The sequence below is a fragment of the Rhea americana genome, unplaced genomic scaffold (genome assembly GCF_003343005.1).
Source record: "Rhea americana isolate MKP2758 unplaced genomic scaffold, rheAme1 scaffold_27, whole genome shotgun sequence".
Taxonomy (NCBI): Eukaryota; Metazoa; Chordata; class Aves; order Rheiformes; family Rheidae; genus Rhea; species Rhea americana.
In genome coordinates, this window is record NW_028186390.1 from 5,810,851 (window position 1) to 5,831,801 (window position 20,951).

The following is a 20,951-nucleotide window of genomic DNA, read 5'->3' on the forward strand; positions in this document are numbered from 1 at the left end:
TTTTTTTTTGCAGTGTCTTTTTAAGAGCATCTACGCACACACACATAAAAAGCTAGAAGGCATGCATTCCGGAGTTATTCCTATGCATATCCCTGCAATAATTTTCCGCTTTCCTTCGATAAAATTGCCAAATAATAATGAATCATTTCATAAATAATGGGTTTAGAAGCTTATCAGGGCAGGCGGGCCACTGCTGGGGTTTTATCTCTCTCGGCCACATTGCAGTAGTGTTCCGCTCTCCATACTAAATAGGAAACTGGACGTGATGTGGAATTAGAGCCTACCCAGCTGAAGCCACCCAACACTTACTACAAATATAGCCGTGATGCGTAGGCCACAAAATGGCTCCACTCACTTTTCCCAATGAAAAGCAAATGGTGAGTAGAGAGGAATCCGGCCCTGCGACAGGCTAGGGGAGTGGGTGCGGGTGGCGGGCGTTTTCAGGGATTTTGGGGGTAGAGAGAGGTGCATGGGGGTCTTCTGCACCACATAAGATATTGGGGCGGGGGGTATCCGAAGCCTCCTCTGCTATTGTGTGGGGTTTTTTTCCCCTTTTTGATGGTGGGGGTAAAGAGAAAAATATGCTTTTCCCGTTTGGGAATGTGGGGGTGGGCTCCCCCCGGCGCTGGAGCGAGAGGGGCCCGGCCCGGCCGCGGGGGAGCCGGGGCGAAGCGCCGCCGGGCCCGGCTGGCCGCGGCCCTTCTCGGGGGCGGGGGTCCGGCCGGGCCTGTTTACCCCTGCCAGGCGGGGTCTCGCCCCTTACACCGCTCTCTTCCAGCCCCTCGTTTTGGGGTGATTTTCCTACGAAGGGCACGGAGTGAGAGGGGTATTTCTAGGGTGGAAATTTCCTGCCGATCAGCGGTTAGAAAACAAAAGGAGTTTGCAGAGCAGAAACAAGCGGGGCGGGGAATTAATGCTCCCCCATTTTCTCAATGCAATTAACCGCAAACGAATGCAAAAATACTGTGGGCTTGGGGTGGTTTTTTTTTTTCTTTCTTTCTTTCTTTTTTCTTTTCTTTTTTTTTTTTTTTTTTTTTTTTTTTTTTTTTTTTTCGTTACGAAACATAACAAAAGCGGGAGGCAACACCATCGGAAATATTTCTCTTTATTTCTTTAATTTTTTTAACGACGGGGGGAAAACACCCCTTTCGTGATCTCGTTTCGTTTTGCGTTCCCCTTCCTGTTGATCCGCTAAAGGGAAAAGGGCCGCGGTCGCGCAGCGAAAGCCGCGTTTGCGCGGGCGGGCAGCGGGCTCCGCGCGGAGGGTGGCGGCACCTCGGCGGCCGCCTGCGCTGCCGCTGATCGGCGTCGATTCCCCCCCCCCACACACACCTTAATCATTAATTTTTCTGCCCAGCTCAACGGGCGTGGGAGAAAGGCCGCGCTCTTTGGGAAGAGATCGGCGTGAAAGTAACTCCCAGCCGCGCCTGGAATTTTCTCCCGGGGCAGCCGGGCATGGAATATGTCAAAAAACCCAACAACAACAACAAAAATCGGCCTAAAGATCGAGGCGCTTTTTATTATTATTATTATATTTTATTTACGCTGCAGCGCGCTCGGGCCCGCGTGCGCGGAGGCCCGGGGCGGGGGGAGGGGAGGCGTCTCCCCCCCGCGCTGCGGCCGGGCGTGGGTGCCCTGCGCGGGCAGGGTGCGGGCGCGCTCGCCCGCGCGTGTGTCGGTGCTCGCAGCGCAGCCGTCGGGGCGGGGGGCTGCAGCCGGCCGGTCTCCCCTGCACCCCGCTCGCCGTTGATGTTTAGCAACCCGGGCCCAAGAGATCCACCCTCTCCTCTCTTCTCCCCCCCCCCCTTCTCTTCCTCCCAGGATTTAGCAGTTTTATCCCGATGCGGGTGTCCTTCCTCTCTGTAAAGTCGTAAGTACCTTGAGGTGGGAGGAGTAAATTCAGCCTGACACTGAGAGCGCTTTTGTTGAAACAGGAGAGACTTGCGGTGTCCCTACTTAAATATGACACATGTGAGTAATCTCTTCCTATACAATATCGGAATAGTCAATTAGATTTTCTTTCTAGACGGCTGGCGGGGAGGGGGCTGGAGGGAAGGAGATAGCTCGTGCTTTGGATCTTTTATTTTTTTTTTCCCCAAGACAGATGGAGAGATATGGGGGAAAAATTGGTTTTCTCTCGCAATTCAACAATCTGGTTCAGTTAGCCCAGCAGAAACGAAGGAAAAAATTACCCAACCCAAACCAGCAGGAAGATCGGGAATGAGACCCGAAATATTCCAACTTTCTGCTCCGCGAAGCCCCTTATTTATAGAAAAAATCCGAACGAGGGGGATAGTGGGAGAAATTAGATGGAAATAGTGGCGATATCCCTCCCTCCCCTCATCGTTAGCTGCCTTATCCCGACAGTAATCGTTATAATTGGGAAGGGAGCGGGGAACGCTGGAGACAATAATCATGTGCAGTCGTGTCTGAAAGGCTGCTCCGTGCAAAGCGCCTGGCCTCTTCCTTCTTCCTGCATTAGGTAATGCATGGGGGGGGGTTACTTAGCTATATATTGTTTTAACCCCTTCTCCACCCCCCCCGCCAAAAAAAAAGTGAGGTATATTTTGCTGTTTAGAGAAGGCAAACAAAAACACAAATAAAACACTGAAAGGAAAAAAGAGGCGCCGACGCTGCGCGCCCGGGGCGGCTGCCCGTGTCCCCGCAGGCCGGGGGGGAGCAGCGGGCTCCGCTTGGGCGGCGAGCAAAGCGGGAGCCTTGAAGCGGGCAGCGCTTCCCCGGAGCGGCGCTGGGCCCTCTCCCGCCCCGTCGCAGCTTGCCCGCCCGGGCCGACCCGCGTCCCGCCGCCCGCGCTCCGCAGCGGCGCGCCCTCGCTGCGCGGTTCCCCACCGGGCGCTGCTGCGGCGCCAGCGGGATTTAGTACCGCAGCGCTCCGCGCGCAGCGGCTGCACCGCGCTGCACCGCAGCGCACCGGGCGGGCGATGCGGGCCCGCTGCGGCGCGGCCGCGGGGTGCGGGCGCTGCGCGACGTCACGGCTCGGCGGGGTGCGGGCGCTCCATGACGTCACGGCTCGGGCCGAGTGTTCCATGACGTCACGGCGCCCGCTGGCTCCGCGGGGTCCGGGCGCTCCGCGACGGCGGGGGAGGGGGGGCGCGGTTCCTCCCGCTGGGGCGTCGGGGCGGCTCGGGGCCGGCCGCGCTCGGGCGCCCCTCACCGCTGCCTCTCTCCGCAGGACGATGGACAGGCCGCCCGCCCCGCCGCCCCCCAGTGACCCCCGCGATGCCCGGCCCCCCCGGCGGCACGAGTCGGAAGCGGAAAACACGAGCGAGCCGGAGAGCAGCCGCGGGGGGATGGAGGCGCCGGGAGACCCCCAGCTGCTGCTCAACGGGGCGGCCAAGGAGGCGGGCCGGCCCTCCCCCGGGCCCCCCGCCGCCGCCGTGCCCGTCATCGAGCTGGTGCGCCGGGGGGGCTCCCTGGACATAAAAGGCCGGGAGCCGCCGGCGGAGGCGATGCAGAGAGCGCCGGGCGCCGAGCCGTGCCGCGCCGCCGAGGCCGCCTGCGAGGCCCGCATGGTGCAGCTGAGCCCCCCCGCGCTCCCGCTGCAGCCCCCCGGCAGGGCCATGCTCTACAACCTGGGCCAGCCGCTGGCCACCATCAACAGGTCCGTGCCCCTGCCCGGTCCCTGGTCCCGCCGCCCCGGGGTGCTCGGGGGCGGCTCGGGAGGGTAGGGGGGGCGGCTCGGGGGTCCCTCTCCCTGCGCGGGGCTCTGCATGTCTTAGTCATCGCGGGGCTGCATGCTTCTAACTTTGCGAGAGAAGAAAGAAAAAAAAATAAGAAAAGAAAGCAAAAATACCCCCCAAAGCCAAACGAGCGGCTGTCCTTCCCAGAAGAAAATTCTCCGACAGGCACAACAGATCTTAGACGTTTATATCGTGATCCGCTATTGAAACGTAGCGCAGGGGCCGTAAATAAATGTGATGCTTGTCAGGAGCTGCTTGATGCCCACGGGCGCGCTCTCAGCTCCGCGTGCGTGGATTCAGCCGTGAATAAGTGCGCGGGACGAGGGAAATGCCTCAGAGGGGCCTCGCTCCGCGCCCCGCCGCCGCGGCGCTGTCGGCGGGCAGAGCCTCCGCGGGGCGCGGAGCCGGGCGCGCCCTCACCGCGCTCCGCCTCTCGCCCGCAGCGGGTTCTTCGGGGAGCCGGACTCCTTCTCCATGTACGGCGGCAACCGCGTCAAGAGGAGACCTTCCCCGTACGAGATGGAGATCACCGACGGTGAGAGCTCTCTGCCTGCGCCGGGGGTCGCTGGCTCCGGGGTGGGGGGTGGAGGGATGTTGGTTGTGGGCTGAAGTGGGTAAATTGCTGTACGATGCCTCGCGCTGGGATTAAAACCCCAAATCCTAGGGGGAGCAAAAGGTCCCGGTGCTGGCACGGCAGCTCGCCCCGCTCCGGTTAGGGCTCCGGGGTAGCAGAGCCAGGATCCGCCCGAGCTACCGGCCGGCAGCGCGCTCCGGGCATCTGCTCTCACTCAGCAAAGCAGCTCAGCGCACGGGTAATTACATCCCTGTTCTGCAAATTGCTTTGAGTTTAAATCCAAAGGAGCCACTAAATTTAAGTCTTTGTTGAACTGCAAAGGCTGGATCAGGGCCACTGTAGCGACATGCTGCGTCTGCAAACCCTTTCAGCCAAGAGACATTCATAACGCAGACCACAGCGTTGCGTAGAAAGATCCAAACTGCCTTTAAATCGCCTAGAAGAAAAAGAATAAGCTTGTGCTAGGCTCTGCAGGGTCAAAACTGGATTGTGGCTGGTACCTTCGCTGGCTTGTCTGAAGCTTGGTTAAATATAACCGACGCTGTGCTGCAGCCTGCAGAGCAGAAATAGCTTCTGTGGGCTCCGGTCTTGTGCCAGAGCTCGGGAGCAGAAGCTGACGCTGACAAGTTTGGTGTCCAAGCAGAGAGCCCGGGTTGGGGATCCCTGGGAATCCCTGTCAGGCTGCAAAGATAATTTCAGAGAAAAGAAGGCAGTGAAAAGGCAGGATAGGATCCCGCTACCTTTCCCAAGCAGCCGTCTCGGTTTGCAGGAGTCTCCTGCAGGAGGAAGTGCTGCACGTGCAAATGGATATTTTGCAAGAACAATTTGCACGTGGAAGACTGACACATTTATTTGCAGCATTAGCAGCCCATACAAATGAGATCCATTCAAACCTTTTCTCTTTAGCGGTTTTAAGTGGTGTATTTCAAGCACCAAGAGCCAGACAATTCCCTCTTTCTTTTTACCTTGATATCCCTTTTCTTCTACCTCGTTAATTTAAAGTCAAATCAAATCACAATCCACATCATTTTAAAATAATATGATATGAAATTATGAGCTCGTTGCATTTTCGGGGCATATCAGTCTTTCTGACCGTACTTTCTTCTGTCTGTCTGGTCTGTTTAGACCGTGGGGTGGGGGTTGTCTCTCACCATATGAAAGTACAGCATGTAGTACAGTAACATCTTCTTATCTTGGTTTGGATCCACATACTTAATGGTTACAGTTTAAGCAGTGAAACCAGAACACAGCGGTGTCCACCAAATCACATTGAGTAAAGCTTTAGACTTACCTGCTGTTAAATTAGGTGTTAAGGTTTACGGAGATGATATGTAACCAAATTGTCGGACATACGGCTAGATATGTGCTGGATATGTCCTTGCCAGGAGTATAGATTGGGCCCAATCCTCTATATCCTGGCTCATGTGAACTCACAAGACCGGATTGAGAATTTTGGGGAGAAAGTAGGTGATGCCTCCTGAAAAAGAGCAGTTGGTAGGAATGTTCATCCTGGGTTGAGGCATCGGTGCAGTCTGCTCTGATCGTGAGCTGCTGAGCAGCAAACTCAGCACACTGGAGCCCTGCTCTTGTGGGTCTGCTCAGGTTTAGACAGAGTTAGTGCTTGGGAGATGCAGGAAGGCAGGAGAGTCTTGCAGGGTACCTCGTGCCCTCCCGGTAGAGAGGATACTGGTGCTCCCCCCCGTCTGGGCTCGGTGCTGCAGGGGAGGGGGACAGCATGCCCACCCGCCACCTCTGCCAGCCGGGGTAGTGGCTTATTCCATCACTGAGAGAAAGAGCAGTAACTCGAGGGTCTGCTGGTGGGTTGGCAATGTCTCAGTGGTTTCTTAGAAGGCAGCGTGTCACCAGCAGCATCACAGCAGCTCCTGCCCAGCACGCCGGGACCCTGCTTGCACCGGCTGGCTGTGCTGCTTCTCCTGCTCCTCCTGCTTCATTGCCTTAGGAGAAATAGTGCTGGAGCCTTTGGGCAAAGGGACTAAGGAAAGAAAAATCCTGGAATTCCACCACTAAAGCAAGAACGAGTCTTGAAGCCAGTCTGAAAACGCCTCTGTAGGGAAAAGAGTGGTATTTTGGGCAGCTGTTTTTTATCTGTTTTTGCAAAAGTTTGGTCCATTGAATAGGTTTACAGAATAGATATAAATAAAGTCACAATAATACAGAAAAATGTTTGTAGAAATATTCTATAACTTTGGCAGCTCATCTTTTTACTAATTTTCCTTGGATCTTTACAATTTTAAAAAGCATCAATCAGTCAGAACAAAATCCAGGCAAAATTTTTCAGCCAATTGCTTGGATTAATTATGAAACAAGTCTCATTATGAGGAAAAAATGTCTTCTGTTATAACACAGATAAGCTATGAAGCATTTTAAATTTCTCCATTGCTTGAAATATTTCAGTCAGAGCCTCATCTCCATCTGAAAGATATATTTTAATTCAATTACTGACTTTGATGCAGCAATCAAAAATTTTAGAAGTGTCAAAGTTTGTGTTATGTACCAAAGTTTACTATAGGTTCCCCCAGATAAAAAGAGACAGGTCTGTCTTCTGATTTCAAAATTTATAAATAAATGCTTTTTAGTCATTAATTAATGAAGTGGATAGTTTATGCCTGTGAAGACTGGATCAGTCTCCTGAGATTTTTGGAAAACTAACAATATCTTAAGTTTTTTCTCATATGCTTTCAAAAAATGGGTGAAAGAACTTTACCCATTTTACCCTGTATCTCCCTCTGGATTCAAGGCTGACTTCTCTTTTAGCCGGAAGGAGTGTTTGAGTGTATAGTGTTATTGTAGCAGACAGCAGCGCATTCTCCAGCAGTGCTGGGCAACCTGCTGTAGCTGAAGCCACATTAGTCCCCACTGCCTTGCTCCAGGCCCTCGGGCAGAGTTGTACAAATTCAGAGCGAGAAACTTTCCCTTTCCTTGAGTTCTTGCATGTTAGTTCTTTCAAAGGGCAATTACATGCTATCTGGGGGTGGAAAGTTAGCGTTATGAGAGCATTAGACCTGGAACTGAGAGGTCTGAGATGAGTTTCTCATTCTGACATCCCCTGGCTTATTCTGGAGGGCCCTGAGCAGTGTGAGCTATGGTCCTTCTCCACCTGAGCACACCTGAGGAGATGCTGACAAAGCCCTCTGGTGCCAGGAGCCCAGGAAGCCCTCAGCCACTGAATACCTTCCGAAAAAAAGGAGGAAGAGAAAAGGAAAGTTGTTGGCTTCTATTTTTCATTCTTTTCATTTTATGGTAGTACTTGCTGTCATGTGCAGGCTTGAACTTATCACAGCATTGGGGTCAGGAAGGATATGTTTTCTCCCAGTACCTTTACCTACACCTGGGCTTTTTCCTCTTCTCTAAGTAGTGAGCAGGATTGTCTCTTAGGGTCAGGTGGATGCAACTTGGGCCCTATGGTCCTGTGCTTGCAGAACAGGGACCTGGGGGGGATCTCAGGCATCCCCATTTCCCATTTATTTTAGTTGTTTTATTTCTTTTCCTGGCTTTTTTTTGCCCCCAGGTGAGCGGGTAGGGAAGATTTCCAATGCAGACAGGCACCGTGGCTCCTGGAGATGCTATGGTGACATCTCTGCACACCCTACCCATTTGACAGCTTTCAGGCTTGAGAAGCTGGTAGCTTTGTTCTGCTGCAGTAGTCGCTGTGGTTGCTTGAAAGCTCTGCGCAGACCCCCTGCAGAGCGGGTATTTTGCGTATGATGCATTAAGGGGTTCAGTCTCCCCTGAAGGGGAGAAAGTGTGACGGGTGTTCAGTGCGCTGTGACCTTACGCTTCCTTTTCTCAGGCATGCCAGGTGGGATCTGTCGGGACTCAGCCCTACTAGGATGTTTCAAAAATCACATCTGTTCGGCTGCACTGCTGCAGTCAAAACTGCCAAGAATTTTGCAATATAAGAGTAGTCATGGCTGAATGCCCTTCCCCCCCTGCCCCATTTGCTAGATCCATTGGGTGATGAAATAGCTGTCGGCTTAAACAACTAAGCGCAGTCAGGGACTTATTTCCACCGGGATGGTGTAGTTAGGTAAGCATTTCAGAGACTGGGCAACTGGGGAGAGGTCGTATGTGAGCCTATCCTTTAGCGTATGACTCACTGATGTGTTACTTGAACGTCTTTGCTTCAGACTTTGTGATGTTTTTCATTGTGTGTGATGCTTCCCATCTCACAGTGGGTTCTGTAATGGTTGGTCTTCTACAGTTTCATGAAATTGCTGTGTCCTTCCACTTTTAGAGCCTCATGGGGGCGAGGGTGGAAAGGACTCACTAAAAAGAAAAGCATCTTTTGATGGGATCTCCTTACATAGAGGAGAATCTCCCGTCCTGACAGTGATTTACAGCCTTGCTGCTTCCACAGGACAGTGCCCATGGGTAGATGTCCCCTCTCCTATCAAAGACAATGTCTCACTTACGCCAGCAGGAGTCTCTGACACTCTGAAAGGAGAAGGTGTGCCATGCGGGTCCATCTAGTTTTACCTATGCTTTAGCTCATGCATCACGGCCTAAGCCTTCCTGCTTGGAGAGCTAAGTATAGGCATTTTAACAGACATCTGCAAAGACAGAGGCCAATTTTCCACACCCACTGGATTTAACAGAAGCTGTGGATATCTCAGCTCCTCAGGTTAGCTTTCAGTTAACTGTAAACTATTTCACTGCCTGGGTGATGGATTATGTGACTAAAATAAATCAGTTAATTTGGGAAACTGTGACCTGTTCAATGCAGTAATAAATGGCATGTTAAGTGCTGCTCCTAATTCTGCACCATTGCAATTACAGGTCCTCATACAAAAGTGGTTCGCCGCATTTTTACCAATAGTCGGGAGAGGTGGAGACAGCAGAATGTCAATGGAGCCTTTGCAGAGCTTCGCAAACTCATCCCAACTCACCCACCCGATAAGAAACTGAGCAAGAATGAGATTTTACGCCTAGCTATGAAATACATAAACTTCCTGGCCAAGCTGCTCAATGACCAGGAGGAAGAGGGAAACCAAAGGGGCAAGGTGAACAAAGACTCTGGGATAGTCCAAGAAGACCTCCTGCAGGACATGTTGTCTCCTAACTCCAGCTGTGGAAGTTCTTTAGATGGAGCAGCAAGCCCAGACAGCTTCACGGAAGAACATGAAACACTAGATTCAAAGCATACACGGAGTATGCATCACTCCATTCTTCCCGTAGAAGGCAATGCGCAACGATGATGATCTTCCAAACTGCTCCTAAAGCACGAAGGGGAAAGGAAGAGCTGACTATGTGGATACTGGAATTTGTACCCTTGGAATTTCTGACTCTGCATTTACAGAAGGCCCCAGGGACTCGGGCTCTGAGTCCTCACAGCCCCAGGACTGAGAGGACAGCGAGCTGGCTGAGAACAAGACCAAAACAGATTGATGTTCGACATTTAGGTACGTGATCGTACAAAGAAGAAAAGCATTGAAGTCATCTTCATTGTACATATTGCTCATAATATGACCCTGAGGAGGGGAATGAAATCTGGCTGACACCTCTCCAACATTTAAGGGGGTTTCAGACCATTTGACAGTTGTCACTTTTTAAACAGAATAGTCACCTAGCTGAGACATGAAACACCAAACTCCTCTTTCACTGCCAACCGAGGCCACCAGTGCTTTCCACTGGCACGTGGCACTGGAGACTGCTGAAATCTGACAGTGCCGCAGCATTTCTCCAGCCTGTGGCAAAGAAGTATATGCAACTTGTCTGAGCAGAAGCTGTGGCAACGTGTTCATGTTGTTCGAGAGCTTTTGACTGTACCTTTTAGAGGCGAAAATTTCCCTCAGCAAAAGAACTATTAAAAGGATTAAGACTTTTTTATTTTTCTCTTCTATTTTTTTTCCTTTGCTTTTTTCTTAAACCTTAAACCTAACTTTGGATTGTTTGGGGTGTTGTATTTATGATGTGGGATTACTTCTGTTTAATACCGTCATGCAGTATCCACTGAATGAAAAGGTACATAGGTGTTTTCTGCTCTCCCCCACCCTCTGAGTCCCTGATCATTGCGCTGATAACACACAGTGGGTGAGAGCCGAGGCCTGTAGTAGTCACCTGGAGTTTTCTCCACGGCTCCCGTTGGGCCAGAGCTTCTTTCAAGGAAGATGAATTTCAGAATTGGTAGGGAAAAAATTGCTAGTGAAGCTTCCCCTTGTACTTGGGGGCTCCTTTCTGTTTTTTTTAATTAAAAAAACAACAGAAGACAAAATCAATGGTGTAACAACAATGCGTGTGTACATAAGGTTATAAAAGGGTTTTAATGGTATGCTTTGAATTTTTTGATTTCATTGTGTGAAAATGGTGATAGTTCACCTCTGCCAATTTTTACAGGCTGGATTTTGGGCTCTGGATTCAAAATAAGGCATTAGTAGGATCTTTGTCTGCCTGAGGCTGGTAGGAGGCCACAGCCTCTCACAATCTTGGGGTGAAATGCTAATAGCACCAATGGGATTACCCTCCATTCCCAAGAGTTTAGACAGCTTCAGAATGGATGGCCGTGATCAACCTGACCCTGCTAAAACAGGAATAATCCTCTGACCCGCTGCTGCCCTCCAGAAAAGCATTTGAGAAATGAAACAACTCAAAAGCAGGAGGTAGTTTCACGACCCCTAGAAATTGGTGCTGTTCCACTGGCTGCAAGTACGATGCTGGCTGATGTGAGCTGAGGATTTCACCTGTGCCCATCCCAGGCACGGTGCAGGCATCCCGACCCTGCTGCCTAATGACTGACGGAGCGATTGCCCCATGCCCATCCCTTCCCTCTGCAGAGATTTCAAGGCAAAGAAATCTCCATCATGTCATAGTGAAAAAAATACCCCATTCTTTGTACGGGAGAAGTACGCAGAGCGAGGATGCTTTCCAACTTGCTAATTCCTTTTCGGAGATGCTGAGGTACAAGGAAACGCAGAGGATTTGTGTGTGTGTGTGTGTGTATGTGTGCGCAAAAATTCAGGCCTTGCTATTTGCAAGCTAGATCCAGGCTTACTCTGGAGTTCAGTTATTTCTATCCCTTGTTGTTAGCTCTTCTCTCCTCTTTGGAGGTAATATGTGTGAGGCTGGCTTTTCTCGGCAGGCAGGGTGTGCTGAGTGGAAGGTGTTGCCCAGGAAGAGATCCTGGTATGAACAAGGGTTTCCAGTTAGCCCCTCATATCCTTGAATACTGGAAGCTTCACTGATCTTAAATTGGAGGAAAGATCCTTCTCGGGTCAAGACTGCCTGTGCATGGAGACTTTTAATAGGGAGGTTACCCAGTGGGGCTGGGCAAGGGCAGAGGCGCCCGGTGGTGGAGCGATGCCAGGGAAGAAGAGAGGCTGCTACCGGTCCCATGTTTTGGGCTGCTCGTTACTGCCTTGTCTGGGTCTGAGGGGTGGGAGAGGAGGGCAGAGGGGTTTTGGCAGGCAGGAGCCCGATGCCCCAGCCAGGGCTGCAGGGCACGGTCCCCTCGGACGCCGCTTGCAAGCACCAGCCCTCCCGGCGAGGGCGAGAGACAGTGCCACGCAAATAAAGCCGTGTTCTCGGTTTTGAACCCTTCACGGGGAAACCGTTGCAAGAAAAATCACCGATGCTCAGAAATTCTTCATTCCCTATATATATATATATACATATTTTTTTTTTCCTTCTTATCGGTAGCTGAGAAGTTAACGAAATGGTACAACTCTCCAACGCGCGCACACACACCCCGCGCACCCTGCTCCCGTTTGCAGCCTCTAGCAGAGCCCGCCGTAGGCCTCTCCGGGCTATGTGTAGTTGTACTCTGTGATTTGAATGGTACATTTCCTCGGCCCGTCTTCCCCCCTGCCTGCTGTATGTCTCGGTGTGTGGAACATCACCCCGTTTCTGTTTGAAACAGCACTTTCGGTCAATGTCGTACCGTGTGATTGAATTCTCTTCTTACGATTATTTTTTTTTCAGCCCTGACCCTTTCTCGCCCGCCCTCCCCTTGGATTTCTGCATTTTTTCTGCAGAAATGAAGTAACCAGACCTGGTACCCTGATTCTCGACCCACTGTGGATGTGCTATTTAGAAAACACATTTGTTGTAATGTGTGTGTATATATAAATATATATATATAATGAATATATCAAGGATATTTCTAAATAAAGTTTTACAAAGCAGCCTCCCCTTGCTTTCTTCCTCTCTCGCACCTCGTTGCTCAGCAGACGGGTCTCTCGTTTGTGTGCTTTACGGGGCAGAAGCCCTAGGACGGCCCATATCCAGCCATCACACGTCTCGAAGCAGGCGGCCGAAAGCTTGCAAGGCGCTGGGGAGACTGGGCAGGGGGAAGGATGGCTTGTTCTTTAAGTGCAAAAAAAAAAAAAAAAAAAAAAAAAAAAAAAAAGAAAAAAGAAAAGAAAAAAAAGGAAAAAAGAAGAATATGGCAGGTCTTTGTCGTTTGCTGCTGAGCTCCCAGGCTGGCGCCAGGGTGCCCGCGCCAGGGCTCGCGCCCGGGCTGCGTCGATCAGTATTTGCGTCCTCCGTGCGGACGAGAGTCCTGCCCGGGGTGCAGGGAAAGAGCTGGGAGGGCCAAACCGCCCCCCGCCCCGCGCGCCCTCTCCGGCTGGGGCCGGCGGCGGAGCCGGCCCGACGCTCCCCCCGCCTCAGCCCCCCCAACCCCGGCTGGGATTTTCGAGAACGATCAGGAGGAAGAGAGGGCGAGGAGGGCAGGAAGGAAGGAGCGCGGTGAAGCAACGCTCGGGCTCCGCGCGGCCGTTGCGCGCCGGCGCTCGCGGCTCGCCGCGGGGGGTTTGCCGGCCCCGGGGCCCCGGGCGGCGCGGCGCTGCCGTCCCGCTCGCCTCGGCCTCCCGCCGTGTCCGCACCGCGGGACGGGGCTGCCGCCCCGGGAGAGGGGTTTGGGGGGGGGGTGCTGCATCCAGGCAGGGCTCGGCCAAAATTTAGTAGGCAACGACGGTAATTTTTGTATTTTTAAGAAGAAATCCGTAGCGCGGCCGCGTGGACAAATACTTTTAAGGCTGCTCGCGCTCGCCCCGTTACTTAGAGCGCGTTTCAGGCTACGAGCTGATAGCTGGCGTGCGGTTTATCTCCCCTTCCCACCTCCCTGCCGCCGCCTCCCTCCCCTTCGGCACCAGGAAAACTCCCCTTCCCGGCTGCCCCCTCCGCTCAGCTCTTCCTTGCGCGACAACGGCCTTCGCGGTCGCGTTGGCTTTGCCGGCAGCACGCTGCCTGGCTCAGGAAGCAAACCGTCACGGCGGGGGTTCAAAGTCCCCCCCCTCGAGCACACGTTATTTTTGACGACGAGGGCCCGGCGTTGCGGGGCGGCTGGGCTGCGAGCGAGCAGGAGCTGCTGCTGCCGGGGACGGCAGAATATTTAGAATATTTAAATTCCGTGGATTCAAATATACAGAATTTTTTTTTTCTTTTTAGATGTTTTCACAAAACACGGGGGAAAGCAGGAAAAAATACCTTGGGGTCCCAGTCTTAACTGCTTAGGAATAACCGGTGCGGAGGGGCCGGCCATACGCTGGGTTTCAGGGGTGGCGTTGCCCTGGGGCGCCTCTTTGGGGCAGGAAGGGGCCCGCCAGCGAGGCCGAGGCTCATCCTGCCCCGGTTTCGGTGCTGGATGAACCGAACCGGCTGCACGTGCTGTTCTTGAAGGCGACAGGGGTTTGGGCCTCTCTCACGCTGCAGGAATTTTTCTGGCAAATAGCAGTTTCCTCCAAAAACCCGCAGCAAGTGCACCGAAGGGTATCCCACTCGCCGACATTTCTAACGCTGCTAGCAGCACCGGGACAGAATTTAAGCTCTGGGTTACAGAAAATCCCCCTTAACATTGCAGAAAGGAAAACAGTCATATCCTGCCACAGAGCCCATCATTTTGTGAAATTCTCCCAGAGTATCATGTTTTCATGGGTGGTTGCGGTATGGATGAAATCGAGCAGCGAGATAGGAGGGGAAGTGGCATTCAGATAAAAATGAACCAAAAAAAAAAAAAAAAAAGAAAAAGAAAAGGCGAGAGAGAGAAGGTGGGAGGGACGTGTAGCCCAGAGAGAGTGAAGCAAGAAACACAAAAAACAAAAAGTCACTGCAAACTTAGGCAGTTTTTTAATTTCAAGCCTCATTCTCTGGTTTTAATCACAGCGTTTCTGGACAAATCGTGTTATGGGGGCAGTCTGAACCGACACTCTATGCCTGCAAAAAGAAAAAAAAATGGCATAAAAAAGAGCGGGGACCTGCTTCTTTACGGGGATTCCCGCGTTATTTAATTAAAACCCGCTCGCTGAGCGTACGGGAGCCACACATTCCCACCCTCGCGAGCGATGAGAAGGCGTCACCTCCTCGTGCCGACGCCGGGCGCTCAGCAGCGGGAGCAGGCAACCTCGCGCCCGCGGGAGCTGCTCGGCACGTTTCTCCGCGCCGGGGCCCGGCGGGACGTCGGGGACGAGGGAAACCGTCACGTGAAGGCGCTGCCGCCGGCAGGCGCTCGCAAAGCCGTCTCCCCTCGGAGGTATTTATTTTTCCCGGCGCTCGGAGCTATTCTGAGACGCCCCGGTGACCTTTCCGGGGAACAATTTACTATTGTGTTTTGGTGAAGCCCGGCCTCTATTTTTACACTCTGTTTTGCTGATGCGGGGAAAGGGAGCGAGACGGGAATCCAGCAGGAAATGGGAGGGAGCGTCTGGAGCGCAGTTAAAACTGCCCCGGCGCTTTGATCTGCTCCGGGCTGCTGCTCCGGGGCCGGAGCGGTGCCGAGCGCCCGCGAGCCGCCGGCAGCACCCGCTCCAACCTGCCGCCGGCCGCGGCGGGCTGCGCGCCGCCGGGGTTTCTTGGCTGCCTCCGCTCCAGCAGCGCCCGCGCGGCTCCCGGGGGTGGGAGCACCGGCGGCAAAGGGCTTTTGGCAGGGAGAGGCCGGAGAAAACGCGGCGGTGCCGCCGTCCTCGGTTTGCGCCCGACGGAAAACGAAAGCCGGATTTCTATTGGCATCGCGTTGCTTAACCGCTGCTGGGAAAAATGGCAGGAGATGGCCCGTGGAGCGGTTCGGGGAGCTGCCCGAGGCCACGGGGAGGAGCCGCGGCCGAGGCAAGAGACTGCTGGCGTTTCCTGCGCTCCGCGCCGTGTTTCTCCCGGGGGGCTGCCCTTCTGCCGGGCGGAGGGGAGGGGGGGAGCAGTCCTCTCGTGACGCCCGCGTCTCCCCTTGAGAAATGCGTTTCTGTGTTGAGGGCAGGACTTGGCGGAGGGCTTGGCGCCAGCCCAAACCCCCTCGGACGGTGCAGTGATGTTCGAGGGACCGGGGCCACGCAGGCAGCACGTGCCCCGAGCCCTGCAGTGCCCTGCTTTTGCCATCCATCACCCCTCGCAGCACGGTCCCACTGCCAGGGAGCCTGCAAAGAGTACGTTGCTCCCTTGGGGTTGTCCAAAGCCACCCAAATCAGTGGCAAGGTCCCACTGTGCATCGGAAGAGCGCATGAGCGAAGGGACGCTGCAAAGCGGACAGTTCAACTCCAGCGCATTTCACTTACGTGCTGATGGAAATACATCACAAATGTATAATACATAAAACTACATCAGAAATGCACCACCCTGCATGCTGCTGGAGCTGAAATAAAACATTCCCCCACCCTCCTAACCAGGTACCCTGGGAACAGCAGCAGCAGAGCGTCGCTCCTCTGAGTACCAGCCCTGTCTCCATCGCTGGGAACGGTGTTGAAATGGGAGGAGGGAGAAAAGCTGCCCGAGGTCGCCCCTGGGGACGGCTGGAGCTGGTTAGCAGCTTGCTGCCGCAGATGTTGTGGATGGGAAGCTGCCGCTCAGGGTCGGGAGGGCTCTGTTCGTGCTTGGCGGACGCGTGGGTGGCGAATTGGCACCACGGTCTGCCCAGCCTGCAAGCGGCGGGCCAGAAACAAGCTGTGACTGTAGGTCCTCTGCAGGACGTCAGTTCCCTGATCATGAGACCTGCACAGGATTCAGCAAGGCTTGTGGATTTGAGCCATTTTACTGCCAAACACCCTACCGTAATGGGCGCTCGGCACCAAGGGGTTTGTTGTGTTGGCAGCTGGAGCCCCTGGGCATCTGCTTTGCGCTGTGCGAGGTGCTGCACAGCCCTGATCTGGGACTCTGCCGGGTGCCCTCTCCTCTGGCAGCCCGTGATGCCGGCCACAGCCGCTGCCCCGCGGTGTGAGACGTCCTCCGCGGTGATCGCCGTGCCATCCCGGGGGGTCTGCCTGCCGCGGCAGGAGCAGCGGCACCAAGGGAGACCCACGACCTAACGGCGCACGATATAAAACACCTGGGTGGTTTTGCCTTTGGTTTTACCTGCAGAAATCCCCCCGATCTGCTCTCTGCCATGTCTTAGCCAGCGCCAAGCTGGTTTTTCCCCTACCCTTCCAGGTCGGGTGACACCGAACCGTTTGGGCAGATACCAGCTGCTCTTCCTGGGCTCTTCCCCAGCCGGCAGTAACGGTGGAGCTTCCCCAGCATGACCAAGCCGCCCGTTGCTCATATCTCTGCCAGACCATTGGGGTGGATGAGCCATCTGCCCTGCCCCTGGGGAGCAGAGCCACCCTCCAGCGGCTCTGCCCCAACCGAGCTCGCCCCAGCTATCTCGCCGCTTGCAGGCGCTGGGATATAGTCCTGCACGTGCACACCCATGCACGGGCAATGTTAAGGCCTTTCTGGGAAAGAGCATGGGTTGTCCCCTCCGCCTGTGACGACGTCCCAAGGATGAGGACGTGTCGGTCTCCACTCCACGTGCTTGTGTCTGCCCTGCAGTGGGAGCTCGTGGGCCCCATGCCGTGCCCCAACGCGGCTCCTGGTGGTGGCAAGGAGCTGTCACATCCTTGCCCAGCACCGCTCTGGCCGCGGAGCAGGGAGATCTGAGCTGATGCGGTTGCTCTCGCTTCCAGCGCAGCCGGCTTTTGGCAAGCACGTCCTTTGAACAGGTCTCGGGGAACCCCTTTTTGCAGATAGCTGTTAGATCAAAGCTAACCACAGAACAAGCGCTTCCTGCGATCGCAGCACAGCCGGGGCTGGCGAGGCCGCCGGGGCTTTGCTGGGCTCCCCGGCAGGCCCTTTGGTGCTGCCTGCCTGCGCCGCGGGCAGGATGTCTCCACCTGCACCAGAAATACCACCGCCGCCGCAGGTAAAACGTCCGGCTGGCGATACGGGGTTTATAACGCAGCTAAATATTCCTGCCTCTTCCCAGGAGAGGGCAATGGTGTGCAGAGGCTGCGCGGCGCGCCCGGCGCCTGCACGCCCGTGATGGTCCTCACGCGGTGACCGCGGACAGACCGTCGTGTGTTAGAGCCGCCTGCTGGAACAGTGCAGCTGTTTTCCTGCAGAATTTGGTATTTGGAGGGGGTGGGGGGGGGGTAAAGGCGTCGGAGAAGTCTTAGGCCGTTGCTCTCGCTCAGGCAAGCCGGTGGGGCTGTGGGGAGTCGCCGGGAGACCCCAGGAGACCTCAGGGTGAGAAGCCCCTGCAAGGGCACGCATTTCCAGGCGGGAGCACTGGTGGCTATTACCGTGCCCCGCGGTTTATTTCTTTCTTTATTTTTAATTAATGGCTCTCCCAGTCCTGGAAACAGCCTCTCCTCTTCGATCCCAGGCAAAGGCGTCTCTCAGGGGTCTTCGACTTCTGTCCTCGAAATCTATTCACGCGCCGGTTTAAAGGGCAGGCCCGTTCCCAGCCGCGGCAGCACAAAGACATTGCTCCGCTCCATTCAGCCCTTTTCTCTCCGTCCCTCCCGGGGGAGCCCCGACGCGCTGCCCCCATCTCACGGCACTCAGCTCGGCTGCCGCAGCCTCTCTCCGGGGCGAGGAACCTCCAGGACTTCAGACACAGGCTGGAGTCCCCCAAAAGCTCCCTCTGCTTCAGCATATGTGCAGAAACCCCTCTTTAGCGCCTTGGTTTAGCATGAAATCCCTCCGGCCTTTCCGTGTCCCTCCCGCCTCCTTCCCTGACAACAGGAGCCCCTGAACGGTTGCGCAAAGCAGAAGATGATGTGATTTTTCCCATCTCCTCTCCTACCTACATCTGTTTGCTTGGGCCGTAGCCAGAAAAGTGACTTCACACGTTTGGGTTGTTTTTGCTTGATTTTTTTTTTTTTTTTTTTGCTGTATTTTCCAAGCAGCCAAATGCTCTTGCCTGTTGCAATAGTGACAGTGGAGCAGCCAGGCCAAATCCTGCCCCTGTGTTATGGTAATCGTGCCTGCCACCCAGCAGATGCGGGCTGCGGAAATAATAAGGCTGTTTAACAGACACGGAGGAGGAGAGGGGAGCTTTTGTCTGGCACTTGCTGGGGTTGGAGTACACTTGTAAAGCAACAACTGGAGCTCGTTGAAAAGAAGTGGAGGTTATTAGATGCATTTTGCTTGCTTCTGATGGCCCTGTTATTTTTCGCCTTCGAATGCCAGCTGAAAGGTTGGATGCTGGAAAGAAGGAGGAGTGAGATGCCATCTGAAGATGTTTCTTTTGCTGACTATCAGGAAACAGATAGGGCTAGTGCCGGGTGGCAGTGCTCTGGCAGCGTGCACCCCACTTTTCAAGGATGCACAGGCCAATTTCCCACTTGCTCCTTGGCTCTTGTCGAGGGCCTCCTCCTGCTCCTGAGAGGCTGTGGGTTCTGGAGAAACCACCTCACCAGGTCTTCCCTGGACGATGCTGAGCACTGGCATCCAGGGGGAAGGAGAGCACCTTGCCGGGGTTACACCAAAATCTGGCTCTCGTCTACCCCATGGGGACACAGGGATGTCCTTCCCATGGGGAATTGAGCCTTGCAGCTTTCAAGGAGCATTATGAACCTGTCGGCTGGGTCCTGACAGCAAAACTAGGTAGGATTCAAGGTGCGTTTTATCACACACTGAGCTGTTGAAACACTGGGGAGCACAGCATGAGCCGAGAATTTGGCAAGGCTTGGAGGGAATTTTGGCAGGGCTTGGCTGCTGATTGGGATAAAAGAAATTCAAGTGACAAGTAAATGCAGGAGCTGGTTTGAAACGAGAGAGCAGAACATAAAATCTTATGCTTGAGGATTATAATCCCATTTGTGAGTGTTGCAGTTTTGGATAAGAGAATCAAAGAAGATCAATCTTGGTACCATGGGGCTCCTCTATCTTCCCCCAAGTATCTGGAGACAGAAAAATAATCAGACAGGTCATGAGTCTGTCCATCCATCTAGCTATCTACCTACCTAACTATCTGTCCCTCTATCTCAATCTCTGGCATACTCTCTCTGCTTTGAAAACAACAGTGAACCGCTCGGAAGCCAGGAATAAAAGAAATATATTCTCTCTCCAATTCAGGTAGCTCCTCATAAATCTTCCAGGCTTCAGTTTGGTCTCCTAGGACTCCTGGGTCAGTTGTGAATCTATTTAATCAGCTCAGATGATCAGTCCCGTTTGTCGCTCTCCAGTTGCCGAAAGGCCCTTTGAACTCTTTGTCTCTTTATTGAATTATCCCCGCGTCCCCTGACGATTTAGCCAGACAGGCCTATTCTGCACGACAGTTCTCAGGTTAATAATGCGGTGTGCTGGCTGCGCCTGGGCTGCAGAGCAACCCACAAGTCCCGCTGAAAGAGCAGAGCACTCTGAAGAATTACAGCCAGCAGCTCCCCTCTGCCAAGCTGCTTATCGCCGGATCTTCCCACAGCACTTCACTTGGCACTCCGTGTCACTGTAGATTTCCATAAAGACACAAAAAATTACAACCCCAGCAAGAAGGGTTTGAAGCCAGCCCATGCCCTATAGCACAAAGAGCTTCCAGGGGAAAGGTCTGCCTGGTGCTGGTGGAAGAAAAGTCAGCTCTTTTGGGTACAAGGGTTTTCAAATGTTTCAGAGGGGGTAGAAATCACAGCTCACCACAGGGATGCAGGCTTAGTTTTTAGCACATTTTAGTGCATTTCAGTTTTTAGCTGGCTATACGTCAGGAAGCAGCCTGGGGCCAGTACCTGTGCTGAACACTGAGGTTCTGGCGGAGGTCTCCCATGCCGGTCCGGCCCTTGGAGCCAGGGCTTGGCACCTCTCAGACTCTGACCTGAAGAAAACAAATTAGCAAGACTCTTTCCACTGGATTGGACCAGTTTTCAACCAAGGAAAAGCTGAAGTGTCATCTTCAGTAGAAAGGCCTCTCTTTTGTCCAGTGTTGAAGTTTTGCTTGAGGCCTGCTTCTTTGCCCCAACAGACTTCAAGCCATGGGGATGTCCCTAGCTGAACACGGTGAGGAATAGCCATTCCTTCACCTTGTCTCCATCCAACTCCAGCCAAAGGGGCTATATTTCTCTCTCCAAAGGATGCTGCTCTCCATAAATCACAACTTAATCAGTATGGACCACCATCAAGACAGGCAAAGCAACCTAACCTACGAGCGCATTAGGGTGTTGGGAAAACAATAATCCAAGAAGGAAACACATTATCTGGCCTTGTTACTTTACAAAGTAATTTAAATTAATTTTTCCCTAGAGTGGTTAGGGAGCACTGCAACTTGCCCTTGTCTATTCTCTCCGGCTAATGAAGCTTTACCAGAGACTGCTCGTGAATTCCTATTAAGACCTCATCTTAGAGGTTACAGGGCAAAGCAATTTCTGCTCCTGGGAAAGATGCCTATGAATTTATAATTTTAAGTCCATGTTTGATAGGGATTAGCATCTGAGAGGGGTAGAGTGGTGGATAGTGGGGAAAACATTATTTCAATTAGCAGAAGAAAA

The 20,951-nt window shown here is 53.6% G+C and overlaps 1 protein-coding gene across 8 annotated transcripts; it reads left to right on the forward strand.

Annotated features, from left to right (window-relative positions):
• The first annotated feature begins 233 nt into the window (after positions 1-233).
• TAL1 (TAL bHLH transcription factor 1, erythroid differentiation factor) lies at positions 234-12,415 on the forward strand. Of its 8 annotated transcripts, none has more exons than XR_014896250.1 (7): positions 234-377; positions 1,822-1,971; positions 2,101-2,482; positions 3,194-3,622; positions 4,145-4,236; positions 8,654-8,917; positions 9,073-9,173. XR_014896250.1 is itself a non-coding variant. In XM_085308069.1 (6 exons), exons 3-6 carry the CDS (start codon positions 2,310-2,312, stop codon positions 9,489-9,491), a joined length of 1,113 nt encoding a protein of 370 aa, XP_085164195.1. In that variant the 5' UTR covers positions 243-377; positions 1,822-1,971; positions 2,101-2,309; the 3' UTR covers positions 9,492-10,122. The 8 variants fall into 8 exon arrangements, 6 of the variants coding, with proteins under 6 accessions (XP_085164195.1, XP_085164196.1, XP_085164197.1 ...); XR_014896249.1 differs by lacking the exon at positions 8,654-8,917 and adding an exon at positions 10,630-12,415 and having other exon boundaries at positions 243-377; positions 9,073-9,695; XM_085308069.1 differs by lacking the exon at positions 8,654-8,917 and having other exon boundaries at positions 243-377; positions 9,073-10,122.
• The last annotated feature ends 8,536 nt before the right edge of the window (positions 12,416-20,951 follow it).

Excerpts from the sequence above, each read along its gene's own strand:
- TAL1 (XM_085308069.1), top strand. The coding sequence starts at position 2,310 with ATGGAAATAGTGGCGATATCCCTCCCTCCCCTCATCGTTAGCTGCCTT. Across the intron at positions 2,483-3,193 it reads CTTCCTTCTTCCTGCATTAG|GACGATGGACAGGCCGCCCG; the intron begins GTAATGCATGGG and ends CTCTCTCCGCAG. Across the intron at positions 3,623-4,144 it reads CCGCTGGCCACCATCAACAG|CGGGTTCTTCGGGGAGCCGG; the intron begins GTCCGTGCCCCT and ends TCTCGCCCGCAG.